At 38.9% G+C, this 14,426-nt stretch overlaps 1 protein-coding gene across 1 annotated transcript in view; it reads right to left on the bottom strand.

The window, feature by feature from the left end:
* Nucleotides 1-13,243, bottom strand: part of rtn4r (reticulon 4 receptor) — a 75,808-nt gene extending 62,565 nt beyond the window's left edge. The window contains exon 1 of the mRNA XM_060884254.1: nt 12,711-13,243. Coding sequence (XP_060740237.1) covers nt 12,711-12,732 — 22 coding nt within the window. The 5' untranslated portion in view covers nt 12,733-13,243. The remainder of the gene's footprint in view (nt 1-12,710) is intronic.
* Nucleotides 13,244-14,426: the final 1,183 nt, after the last annotated feature.

The following is a 14,426-nucleotide window of genomic DNA, read 5'->3' as shown; positions in this document are numbered from 1 at the left end:
CGAAAATGAGTTTATTTGCAGACTTTTCTGAACGTACAGTACTGTGCAAAAGTTTTAGGCAGGTGTGAAAAAATGCTGTGAACAAAGAATGCTTTCATAAATATAAATAATGAGTGTTTTTTTCTGTCAATTTACAAAATGCAAGGTGAGCAAACAAAAGAAAAATCTAAATCCAATCAATATTTGGTGTTACTACCTTTTGCCTTCAAACCAGCATGAAGTGATGGCACGACCCCCACAGAGCCCTGATCTCAACATCATCCAGTGTGTCTGGGATTACATGAAGAGACAGAAGAATGTGAGAAAGGCAAAAGGTGGTCACACCAAATATTGATTAGATTTAGATTTCTCTTTTGTTCATTCACTGCATTTTGTTCATTTATGAAAATAAATGGGGGGGGGGGGGGGGCACGGTGGCTTAGTGGTTAGCACGTTCACCTCACACCTCCAGGGTTGGGGTTCAATTCCCGCCTCCGCCTTGTGTGTGTGGAGTGTGCATGTTCTCCCCGTGCCTCGGGGGTTTCCTCCGGGTACTCCGGTTTCCTCCCCCGGTCCAAAGACATGCATGGTAGGTTGATTTGCATCTCTGGAAAATTGTCCGTAGTGTGTGATTGCGTGAGTGAATGAGTGTGTGTGTGCCCTGCGATGGGTTGGCACTCCGTCCAGGGTGTATCCTGCCTTGATGCCCGATGACGCCTGAGATAGGCACAGGCTCCCCGTGACTCGAGGTAGTTCGGATAAGTGGTAGAAAATGAAAAGAAATGAAATGAAAATGAAAAGAAATGTTTAACACTTCCATTTTTGAAAGCATTCTTTGTTTACAGCATTTTTTCACACCTGCCTAAAACATTTGCACAGTACTGTATATTCCAGCACAAGTGCTTTGAGACTGTTGTCTGTTGTTAAAAGTTCTAAAAAAATAAAATTGAACTGAATTGAAATTCCAGGAACAAATTCTGTTACGGTATCGAGTTTGTTTCTTTTATGTTTATTTTCTAAAAACAAATTCTGGTGTGTAAAGTGTTTCAAATTGACCTGCTGTGTGAGTAAATCAATGGGAATGTGCTCTTTATTGGAAATTTGTACAGAAATTTTATAATGCTTCCTGTGTTACAATCTAGTTACAAGAATGAGCAACGCTTAGCATGTCCTATGCGTATCCTGTGTACTTAGCTGTACTAAACGATAAAGTACATGGGTTCTTGTTGTCTTGATTTGGACTGAGCCAATTTTGGTGTTGGTTTTGTGTAGACCGCCTTACAGCTCTCCCGGTTGGATTCTGAGCTTCATGTCCATGTGGGTTTTTATTGGGTTCTCCAGTTTTCTTCACCATCCAAAAACATGCCAGTAAATGGACTGTCTATAGTCTTCATCCCTCAGCTAACTCAAATGTTCTAGCATGATGTTATGCTGTCTTCTCCTTTCCTGTCCCACAGCGTTTGGATCTTCATGTTCTTCATGTTTCTATTCGTTTTTTTGACCGTCACAGGCACTACATGAAATGCTGGAGCAATTTCAGTGTGTTGTGTTGTGCGTATGTTCAGGGGGCAGATGAGGAGGTAAAACATGTCATTCAGTGTTTTCACACACTGTAATTTGGTTCCTTTTCATCTAATCACACTCTGGCCCATCCTTCCACTTCTCTCTTCCTCTCTGTGTCAGGGGCATCAATGATTTAGCTGACTGGGGTGATGAAATCTTAACGCTGAGGACCGGCTTTGCCAAAGCGGCTCTCGTTCCTACTGGTTTTTCTCTCTGGACAGTTTTCCATCCGTCCCTCCGAGATGCTCCTGAAGTACTATTTGCCCCTCCTGTACTCATGACTTTTTTATTTTTTTTTCCAGTTCAGCTTCTGACCACAGCTAAGGACAGTGATGGCGGTAAACATAGAGATTTGTCTGCAAACCGAGCTCCTGTTTCTCCAACACATACCAGTTCAGAAGCTACAACACTATATACCACTGGCCCGATCTGATTGCCGGTCTCACACTACGATGAGAAATGGCAGGCCTTCCATTCAGGAATAATCTGTCTAGGTAGTTGAAATTTTGGCAAACCCAAGGTAAATTCCTATAACACCTCATATATCTATTTTCTAAGCTTTCTTATCTTGGACAAATTTGTGCACGGCATCACTTGAGCCTTTCTCCTTAAATCCAATCCCATAATCCTGTTCTGATAATGGATTTGAAATGAGATTCTCTCTATCTGAGGTTCCATTAGGTTTTCAGTTCAAATGCTGTACAAAAAAAAATGACTGACCAAAAAAAAGTCATTTAAAACAAACAACACTGTAATATATTTTTTTATTGTAAGAATCTTAAACCAGTTTATAGCTCCTCACAAGAATGGGAGTTTGGCTTTATCTGCTACATCCTGCTCAGTTGATACTCCGTATATGAAATCTCATGCGCTGAGATGCTCTCATAGGTATCTTTAATAAACGTTATTGCTGAAATCATTCAATCATTTGAAGGTGCACGGGCAAATGCAGTTGCTTATACACTTCCCAGATAACGTCTAATGTGTTTACAAGTCATAGAACGACCTCTGTATCACCCACAAAGCGAGGTGACGGTCTAAATGGACTCAGTACTATACGGCCTCAGCTTGCTGGAAAGAACTCTTTCGTTTTCTAAATATAACACAGAAGTCCATTTATTATATTTATTTATTTATTATATCTTTCATTAAAGTTTTACAATAAATAGAATGAACCGCTTTTTTTTTGTTCTTCTTCTGGAACAAGCCAAAGTTGAGGAACTTTGTTCATCTTTTTGATTTAGAATAGTGGTACCTTTATTGAGCAAGGATGCAGATCTAATTATAATAAATCAACTTGGCTCAATACCTTTAATTAAACCATTAAACTGTCCAATGTTGGTTCCGAGCTCCAAGTTCATAAAGATTAGCTTAAAACAACAAGCATGGAGAATTTATCCCATTTCTAATTACACTATATGGCCAGATATAATGTATGTGGACATCTGACTGCCACATTCACATGTGCTTGTTGAGCATACCATAATAGTTTCAGTCCTCTTTTGCTATTCTAGGAAGGCTCAAGAGCCACGAGAGCATTAGTGAGGTCAGGCACTGATGTCAGGTAAGGAGGTCTGGGGTGCAGTTGGATTTCGATGGGGTTGAGTCCGAGTCGGGGCTCTGTGCAGGACACTCGAGATCTTCCATTCCAACCTGCACAAACTATGTCTTCATGGAGCTCGCTTTGCTTTGTGCACAGATGCATTGTCATCCTGGAACAGGTTCAAGTTCCATTAAAGGGAAATTGTATACAACAGGATACACAGACTTGTGTTGTTCCAGCTTTGTGTAAGAAACTCGTATCGGTGTGACGGTACATTTAGTCACATACTGTGCTTTAATCACCATCTAGCTCTTCCATGGTATGAACAGGGTATTATATAAAGTTGCACTGTGAGAACAGACTGTAAGTTTAAAACGTTTTATAGGCTCCGGATCCCTGACCCACGACTAGGATAAAGGGATAAGTGAATGAATGAATAAAAAATCATTGCATAGCATTGCAAACAAATCCAGAATAATAATAAAAAAAAAAATTTTTTTTTTTTTAACTGGTAACACTGGTAGAGGAACGCTGTCAAGATTGGAAAAAGTGGTCTTAAAGAATTGGAATGGAATTTACAAAAAAAAAAAAAAAAAAAAAAAAACATTGCTAAAGACTGAAGCAGGAGAAAAAATATATGAGGTTTAACTGATAGCTGCACTTTATAAAAGCATTGGTCTTGATAAAACAACATGCATCACAAATGAATGAAAATCAATGTTCTCTGCTTTTATAGGCTCTCTTATGTTGTAATGTGTCTTACAAATCTGCCTTTGGCTTGCTACTGTATGTAGTGAGAAGATAAAACCTCTCTAATAACTTGAGCAGTAATTAAGATTAAAAAAAATATACTGGATTTGATGTCTGGTGTCATCCAAATCAATTGTTGTAATTGAGTAAATGTCATCGAGGTCCCTGGGATTAATAAAAAGTCAAAAAGTCACCTTCAAAACAGGCTACACCAAAAGCCACCGATTTCCAATAAATCTATGTCTGTGATGTACGAGTGTGTGCACTACAGCTGCCTAATACACTTCTACACTTCTACACTACTATACTTTGGCTCCTCTCACTTTTCAGACCTGTCTGATTCATCCTGATGCTCCACTTTTGCACATGTATCTCAATGGTCCCATATGAACACCCTAAATATTGTATGTCAAAAAAACCCTGACTGCTGCGGTAATCATCAAAACTGTCCTTTGTTCATCGCATGACTCGTATTGTGCTCATACTGAACATCTGTCCGACACACTGTGGGTGTAACTAAATATATCATTCAGATTAAACAGATATTGTTTTCATTTTCTTAGAAAGATTGCATGAAAGGTCAAAGGGATCTGGGACCGGGATTCATAAGAAAATGATCACGTGATTATAAGGTTTTTTTCAAGCTTGTAGAACAAAGACCAGTGCCGTTTAAAGCATTTATCTAGTAGTGGCTCTTTATTACCTGTCTGATTAGGATTACAGTGTCTTTAATTAGGCTAGTATTTTCTTCTGGATAATAGAACCAACTAAGATAGTTTGAAAATATTTCACGTAGGAACAAACTACATTTGTGTGTGTGTGTGTGTGTATTTGTCATCATAATCTATTAGGTATATAAACTTAGACCTATAGATAATAGCTTATCAGGTCCAGATGAGGATGTGAACCTGATTCCTCTTAATATTTCTTCCTCGTGCCATTATCTTCACATCCCACCACCACATCTGGCTTATTAGGGATCAATTACATATTTTGTAATGACTTACGAATAAAACGGATTCGAATAGGTGTTAACATGGTGTATAATATGATCTTTTATGTGTTTGACCTGGTAAAGCTTCAAACAAAGAGAAACCGACAACAAAAAAGCATCTGAATCGCACGACTCAGACCATTATCTTTCATACAGTACCTACTTCCTTTTAAAGATTAATAGGCTTCATTTTTCTAAGTGATGGCATGGAGGCACTAATGGATTTGTGGGTTTTACTATCAGAACGTGTGTGTGTGTGTGTGTGTGTGTGTGTGTGTGAGTGAGTGAGTGAGGGAGTGAGTGAGTGAATGAGAGATGGGAATATAGATGGACAAAGGTATTAAGAGACAGATGAATACAGCGGCAAAGATGAAATATAGACACTAAAAAAAACCACTAGGAGAGACTGAATTATTGTCCTGACAAAGATTCCAGTTGTGCGACTAATTTTAGGTCCTCCTCTGCTGTGTCTGATTAACTATTTACCACACCATCCGTCATGTGCGCTAGTGGGCCCTGATGATCCTCTTTGATGAGCCACACTTTCTTCAACTCCCCCTTTTTTCTGCCTCGGATTAAATGATAAAAGTTTCATAGCCTCTGTTTGGCTCCAAACAGTCGTTAGCTTGGTTAGCTGTAGCATTCCTGTCTACGTGCCGTGACAGCGAGACTGGCCTCATTGAACAAACATCAATTAACTTCTGTAGGGACAAAGCAAGGCCACCGGAGCCTGAAAAGAGCAGAAGGATCCAGTCATTAGCTTAAAGATTTATGTGGAGTAAATTTTTAAAGCTAAAACCTTCCCAGAACGATGCAGCGCTGCAGCTAGCATACATTAGCAGCTTAGCTTGATTGGAATTTTCACTCACTAGCTTTTTTGTGGTACTTTAAATGTTGTTTTCTATTCAAGTTTAAAAAAGAGTCTTATTTACATTGATTTTATCGGTATCTTAACACCCTTGGCTTAAGCATGTCTTAGCATGAGCATTTTATGAGAATTTAATATTTATTTATATACATTTCTAAGACAGTTAATATTATTGTGTTTTTTTTTTTAGTTTTTAAAGCATTATTTTAAGTAATAATAATAACTAAATTAATTTATACTGTGGTATGTCAAAATCACATTAAAACATGCAAAATCACATTTTATTTTATTACCATTTTATTACAACCAATCACAATCTTCCAAAAATGCATCGTACCTAGTAACGGGTTAAGCCCCGCCTCCTCTCTAAGATAAAAGTTGTTGGATTTTCCTTGCTCAGAGTTGCTCTGAGATTTGTCCAGAATCACTCTTAAGATAAAATTCATAGTTAGAAATTTTTAAGCTAAATCAGACTCACAGCCAGAAAATCATTCATTTGTTTCTACTGATTGAAAACGTCCCATTGGTTGATTTCCATTCAAACCCCAGTGTACTAATAAAAAGGATCAAGGAACATTGAAAGTTTCGGGTTCGATTTTGGATCATGTAGTGTAAATTGTTGAGCAGAATAGATCCTGTTTAGAGTGTTTTGCCCTTTGCTTGCCCATGAGCCTCTCTAAACATGCATTTCACGCTCGCTGCTGTCCGACATGGCCTCTGCTGTCCTTTAATGGATTACCATCCAGTCTGAGCTGAGCCGGGTTTTAAACACCACAACAAAAATCCTTTGCCTTTAGGGTAAAGCTTGTTTTTTTTTTTTTTTTCTTTTTCTTTTTTTGTAAAAAGATTAGCAGATTCTGTTGGGGTTTATTTTGTGCCTTGTTTATCTGACAGCTCCGATATTTATTCGCTCTTTTGGAGAATATGTACACATGGATATATGTGGACATATCTTGAACATCATCTTGATACATGACACCGTTTTGCCGTCTCTAGGCCTCCACAGACGTATCTGCATCTTTGTGCTTATAGTCTGTCAGTCAGCAGTGTTTGATAGAGTGCTCTGCGATACAGAAGAGAAGAGTACCCAGTCTGCTGCGCTTGGCACATTATTTCCTGTGGTTTATTTTTGAGAGCAGCCATTTTGTCTCCCCACAGCCTTCACGGTCTCTGAATCAACATTTTTTTTATTCTCCACAGAAACCTGGTGTTTCACCGCAGTCTATCAGCAGTGTTTTAACAGACAGTCTCCTCTCTGACAATTGCAGAGTGTAAGTGGAATCTTACTGAGAACTTGTTAAACCCCTATGGGCTTGTTACTGGAACACCACAGGAGTCTGATCTTAGTGAAAACTGCAAATTGATGCCTGTCAGTGTGTCTGCATGCCTACGTCTGCACTCTTTCATTCATTCATTCGTTGAGTATATTCTTTATAAGGGTCAGAAGTAAATTTATCTGAATTATCCAAACTGCATGTCTTTAACATTTATATACTTATAGTTTCTGTTAAAAGCAGCCAGAGAAGTTAAAGTTGTCTGGAATTGATGAGGAAATCAGCGATGATGTACTGTAGTATCCACATTCTCTTCCTCAGCGCTACAATGCAATAGCTGGCCAATTATAGTGAAAGGGTTATAACTAACAATCGGCAAAAAATCTACAAATAAACATGTCTTGGACCACTACATGTGAGCTTTGCATAAACAATACAAGTATAAGTATTTTAGTAAGTAATGTATATCCAAAAAAATTGTTGGAGGGGAAAAGTTTCCATGACTGTACTCACAAATCTATGTCCAATCAAATACTCTCTAGAGCCCGTATACCCCACTCCCGTAAACAAACTGTGGCTATCGCTCTCAGTAGCAGCTAATTAGCAGAAAACACGGGTCATTTGTGTAGTTAATTTCCCTTCCAAACTATCCCTTGAGTGTTGAAAAGTTGGCTGCACTGACTGTAATGGTCTATGAGGTACAAAGCACAGTTAAGTTACACCTAATGTGTGTAGACACTGAGAGCAAGCAAGATATCGAACCGTGTTAGTGTGTGCAACTTGTTCAGAAGCCTGATTTCTCAATATTGTTTTTTTTTCAGTCTATTGAGTTGAATGACATCCTTTGCTGTGGGAAAGTAAGAAATAACCCACCAATCCAATACAGTGGTTGGAAAATCTCTGCTCTTGGATACTGCATTTGATGGAAACACTGTTCAAAATCTTCTTTTTGTTTAGATTTCAAAGGCTACTGGATGTAGAAATCAGTCAAAGTCGTCATCGAACTCATCCCCGAATCCTCCCCTGACTTCCTGTATAACTAAAGAATATGTACAAGTATGGAATCCAATTCAACTTGATCATGTACTCAACAGTAGAAACGTGACTAAACATGAAATGTTACACAAGTTTATTGTATGCGATTGGACAGAATGTTCACAACATTGGGTATATGATTAATACCAAGTGGGACCACCGAATCTTGTAAACTTTACTACAAACGTAATTTGTTTAGAAGATTAGCAGATTAAACTGAATGGCACATTGTTTGAAAGAACAAATTACCACAAAAAAGGTTCTGTCTTATATAGCATGAAGGTAAATGATTAATATAGCACATTCAGAATAAATATAGGTTGGACATTAATAACAAACTTACACAAATGCACAAACCTGAAACTTTTAAAGTGCCATTTAAAGTGTATGCAGTCAAATCTGCCCAAATTCTGACCCATATCGTGCTCCATATTCATGAACCACTTTGTGCCCATTTTACTTATTTGGACAAAGTTTCCTGTATGTTACGTTTCATGTTACAAGTCAGTATTTACAAGTATTTCTACCACTTTGTTTCTTTGCTAGCATTTTATCCTCCATTCTGTTTTCTAGTTCTCATCAAGTTCCCTATTTGTTTTTTTCTTGAGGTTTCCTTTTCTTCATATTCCTTTCTTGTTGTTCCACGAAATATATATATTTCTCTCATTGACAATGACTATTCAGTGCTTGTTTGCTCATTCTGAGGATTTGTTAGTAGGGCTAAAACAGTTCAAGCAAAGTAATACAAAGTAATACAACAATTACGATACTTGAAAAAAAAATTCAAGGTTACAGTCACAGTTTTAGGTTTGATTCAGCAAATGGTTGAATTAAAGTTCAAGTCAATTTCACAGGAAGCTCCAAGTACCACAGGATTTTGGTTTATAATTTGGGCCGTGTGTACGTAGTGCTTGAATAATAAAGCCTGTGATGTATAACGTTTCTTGACGTACAAAATCTAAACCTAAAATGAATTCACGTTTCTACTGTATGAGAGCAGCTAAGAAACCCTAAACATGACGTTTATCTATGTAAGAGAAAATACTTTGTTGTTTTAAAACATATTTAAATCATTGATATTCCACAAGCAAAATAAGAGGTGACATGAACCGATTTACACCTGCTGTGATAAATGACTCTAACTCCCTTGTGACTCATTCACGCACACGTAGACGTGCAGAACGGAGCTTACTGGTGTCTGAGCAAGCTTGCTCTCTCTTACTTTCTCTCTCTCTGTCTTCGACATGCGTTCGTATCACTCCCGTAATTTGACGGGTAAATAATGAGGAATGCATTTCTACGCTTCTCTAAATGAGCCATCGTAGTGACTCCATAGATTCCAGTGTCAGTGTGTGTTAGCAGGCTGGGCTGAAAGAGGCTCATTACAACATGCTGTAAAGGAGGAAATGAGAGAATGAAGATGGCATTTAGAAGCCATTAATATAATTAGATAAAAGGAAGGATGGATACTGTTTTTCTTGCTTACCTCCAAAATGGCCTGTTTACACGAAAACTAATATAAAGTCATCAAGCCGTGAGCTCAAATCTCAATTAAAATACAGTTTAGGAAAACTGCACGTGAATTTGTGTTTGTATGGATTTAATAGGTTGGGCTTACAGCAGACTTGTTAGGAGACAATAGGAGATAGGAAGTCAGAGAGACACACACACATACATTATTCTGACACACATACAGTAAGTCCACTGGCTTGTCGCCAATCAGCGCTTTCACAGACCGGGTGCTGCCTTTCTCTACAGCTCTCACGGCCAAAACACACCAGCAGAGATCAGCACAATGCACGTCGTCAACCTCTTTTTCTTCTTTTTTTCTCTCTTACTTTCACTCATTTTATTTCCTCTCAACTTTCTATCACTACATGTGTAACATCCCAGACATAACATTTTGCTTAAAGTCAACAATTTTGGTGGATGTTTTGAAAATACTGTCTAATCCCACAGTGGGGGAAAAAGAAATATGTGTTCAGTCAGATTACAGAAAAAATATTACATCACATCTTCTTTGCATAAAAATATAAAGTTTCTCGACGAAACATGATTTCATTAATAAGCTTAAAAACTTCATTTCCGAACGACGTGAGCTTGATCAATTCATGTAGTATTAACGTAAACAAGTTCCGTTGTGAAATCTCATAAGAATCCTGCCACTGATCAGATCTATTGGATTAACTCTAGGATTGAATGTAGCCAGTTAAACTATACATGGTAGAATAGTGCAGTGATAATGGGTCTGTTGGAATACACAGGCATCATGGGTTTGATTCTCAGCTCAGGTGTGAGCTTGGTGTTTAATTACATTCAGGGTTTTGGAAATACACACCCAAGTCATGTTGTATGTACTGTATGAAAACTAATCGTGTGGAACGGATGTGTTGTTTGAATTAAGTAAAAAAAAAACATTTTTATTTGTTCCTGATGGAAATTTGACCAATTCCATCCACTCCTGCAGAAACTCTTGACTAATCCCATACTTTCTGAAGGAATCCCAACCAATCCCATAAACATTTACAGAATTCTTAACCAGTCTTGTTCAATAAACTTGCTTGGTTCTGTTTCCCAATTTATAAAAAAAAAAAAAAAAAGTCTTTGAAATCGCGGAAGGATAAAATGGCAACCGACGATGAATGAACAAACAGTGTGTTATTTATCCTGCAAGCTTCACACCTGACCACCCCCTCCAGGCTGTATTTAAATAAAATACGGCCATTAGTTTTGCCAATCCACCTACTGGCATGGTTTAAGAAGTTGGAAGCAAATAAGAGACCCTGAAAGAAATCTATATGCAAACATGCTTAATTCCACACAGACTGTGGCAGTGCTATTACCACCATTCATTTTAAATCTCACTAGAATCTGTAAACATAATCTAAAAAAATGACGACAGTTAGATTTAATCCAGTTTCATTCTCGAGAAGACATTCAAAATGCATAACACTTTTTTTTTTTTTGCAAATTGAGTCATGATTATTTGCAAACTGGAGACTACGCTAGAATACCTAACCCCTGCAGCAAGAAATAATAAGGAAGTAGAGCTCTTTGTTCTGAACGGTAGGATGTGATGGTCCTCATTTCTAGAATCTACCATTTCCAGAGAGAAGTATGGCTCAGAGGGAGGATGAGACCAGACGATTCATCTCGGTATAAAATTTTATGGACACCCACCAGAGTAAAAGACGAAGTTCACCGAAAGTATTCTAATTATAAATTTCATGCTGCACCTTAAAAAATTTGCATGACTACTGGAAACCGTCTTTAGGATAATCCATCATCTAGCCTCCACCTGAGAAGCAGATCAGTTGCTTCAGGTGCTGTGCACAAATATATTCACTCACCTACAGTACACAGCCAGACCAACTGGTTCTCTTAATCATATAAAAGGATTTAGTTAAAGGAGTTGGGGAATCAAGTACTGTACTCTATTGTACTCTTTTCTCCATCGAAAAAAAACAGACTCGGGATGGAGCGCCTCTTCATTGTGTTACATAACAGCAGGGTGGAGCTCTGCTGCTTTCCCCTCACTGGTTCCTTCCTATTTTTATGCAACTTTTTTTTATTTATTTTTTTTTTTTATAAGCTAATCATCAGATATACAACAGATCCTAGCTATGGCTGCTTTCAGCCTTGATTGAGGATGCTGTATCAGTAAACGCTGCAAATCAGGCTAACGTTGTCCTCTTGTCTGACCCGTTTCCTCGAGTACATGTGAGAAAAGCCAGTGCTCATAAAGCATGTGATAAGACGTTACGGATTAGATGTTGCATCCTTGTGTTGTGCCGAGCTGGGAAAATGAAAAACGAGCCGTGATTCTTGGGCAGCACTTTAATAGGACAGGAGATGAAAACAGGCAGGATGCCCAGTTTGATGTCTCACTCTTCTTGCTGGAACTGGATATCATAAATGATGAATGTCTGTCCACATACAGAACACCCCCCCCCCCCTTTCCAACCCCAAGCTTTCGTCTATGCTTCTATGCTAAAACATATGCATATGAAAGCAAATGCATCCCAGTAACTCTTCTACACATAAGGATTTGTTTGTATTTGAGGAATAATCAGAATCAAGACCTAAATATGTGCAATTTCTTCCCAACGCGAGACACTGCAACGTTTTAACTCTTAGAGTGTTGAATTAACTCGTGCATTGCTGTACGATCACCTGAGGTGTCGGTAAACTCTTAACGTCTTAACGTTCACACGCAACGTTGAGCTCGTGCGTTACCGGATTCATTCGTACAGTGTCGCATTAACACCCAATTTGTGTTTAGAACTTATGTAGGTCTCTAACCGGTTATTCAATGTTGCATGAGTTATTTAAACAATGTGAGCACGAGCACTGTATTAACAGTGCGCTGGGGCGTTTTTGCACTCATGTCGTGTTCAGACAAGTGTAAATTAGAGCCGAGATGGGCGCTAAATCTGCAGGAACACGAATGCACGCGCTCCGAAGCGCCCGAGCGCGAGCTCTCCGTGCATTACTCATTAAAAAGAGCTTTATGCTTATTTTTCTTCTTTTTTTTTATCGCATATTTATTTATACACGCATTTCTACTGCATGCATGTAAACGAGACAGCTTTATTATGCATCACTGATTCAGTATCAGTACTTTTTTTATTCCTATGACTACTACAAAAATAATGAAAGACAATTAAAGTTAAAAATAATGGTCGTGTGTAATCGGACACTTACCCTCGCGCAGGAGAGACTTCATGATGATGAGAATAAATCCCTTTTTATTCCAGTTATTCCAGCTAAACGGTCCCGAAAACCCTGTTCGAGATAAACAACAAACAAAAACAACAAGACGGTGAATCCTGGATCCCACGCGTGCTTGGGGAAGGAAGGAGCGCGCGGCTCGCGGATTCAGCCAACGGAGGCGCGAGACGGAGAGCGGAGTCTCGCGCCGACGGGTCCGCGCTCACTCATCGGGCATCGGGCACGCGAGCGCGGTTAGGATCCCGGACCGAAGACCAGATGCAGAGACGCGCGCACACACACACACACACACACACACGCGCGCGCACGCGCGTGCACACACAAACGCGGAGGTTCAAACACTTACGAGCCCGATATGCTGTTGTGTGTGTGTGTGAGTGAGGAAGAGCAGCGGGTGCGGTGGTGGATAATAATAATAATAATAATAATAATTATTATTATTATTATAATTATAATAATTATAATAAATGTCCGGTCTTGTAGTGGAGAACGGAATCCTGAACGGGTCAAAGGTCCACTGGTGAGAAGTGAATGATTTATGTAGTATTCCAGAAAATAATGTCCATGTAAAGAGTGATAGAGGACAAGAGACAAGCAGCGCTGCTGGGAGAGAGGAAGGGATTAAAGTGTGGCAGGGGAAGGGAGAGAGGGGGGAGGGAGGGAGGGAGAGGGAGGGGAGAGAGAGAGAGGGAGAGAGAGAGAGAGAGAGAGTGAGGGGGGCGAGAGAGAGAGAGGGAGAGAGACAGAGGGAGAGAGAGAGGGAGAGAGAGAAAGGAGAGAGAGAGAGAGAGAAAGAAATAGAGAGAGATGGAAAGAGAGAAAAACATAGGGAGAGAAAGAGAGATGGTTAGGACAGGAATACAAATAGAGGTGGGGTAGTTATAAGAGGTATATACCTAGTGAAAGAGTGAAAGAGACACAAATAAAACTGTTAGAAAGGAGAGATGGTGATGATGATTGAGAGAGGAATATATCGAAGGAGAGAGAGAAAGAGAGAGAGAAAGAGAGAGATGAACTGAAATAGTGGTTAAGCGAGGAATGGATAGAGAGAAATAGAAGGTGAGAAGAGATAAAAAGATGAATGTTTTACACCAGCCACTGAGTGCTAATGAATCTTTCATGAATTTCATGTGCTTTGAGTTGGATGGCCATTTGAATAACGGCGCAGCAAAAACGTCTTCACCTTCGTATACAAAGACTATTATAAATGTCCAAGCTGTGATTTAGAGAGGTGTGTAATGGACACTGCTGTCAGGGTCAAAGTCCAGGGACCAGCACCGGGAATTTATAAGGCTTATAAGCAGGATCGTCAAAACGAAGCGGTAAAAGAATACTGCAGCGGTTTATTGCTAGAATAAAATGAAAATTATTAGAAAAATAATCAATGACTGGGTGGCGTGGTGCATGCAGCCTGACGTGAAGCGGAGTTAGTGTTATCACCACAAAGTTGATTATTTTCCAATAACAGCACAACTCCAATAACATCCTGTAGACTATCTACCATTCAAGTCCCTGTAAATGAGCTGTTACTATAGAAACTACTATAGACTATTATATATATATATATATATATATATATATATATATATATATATATATATATATATATATATATATTGTAAAGATTGGAACTGAGAATCCAACAGCGCTGAGATATTAGCGTCTACACGCTACAACACAACACCTACA

This window comes from Tachysurus vachellii, chromosome 12 (assembly GCF_030014155.1).
Source record: "Tachysurus vachellii isolate PV-2020 chromosome 12, HZAU_Pvac_v1, whole genome shotgun sequence".
NCBI classification, from domain to species: Eukaryota; Metazoa; Chordata; class Actinopteri; order Siluriformes; family Bagridae; genus Tachysurus; species Tachysurus vachellii.
This window is presented reverse-complemented; position numbering and strand designations above follow the sequence as displayed.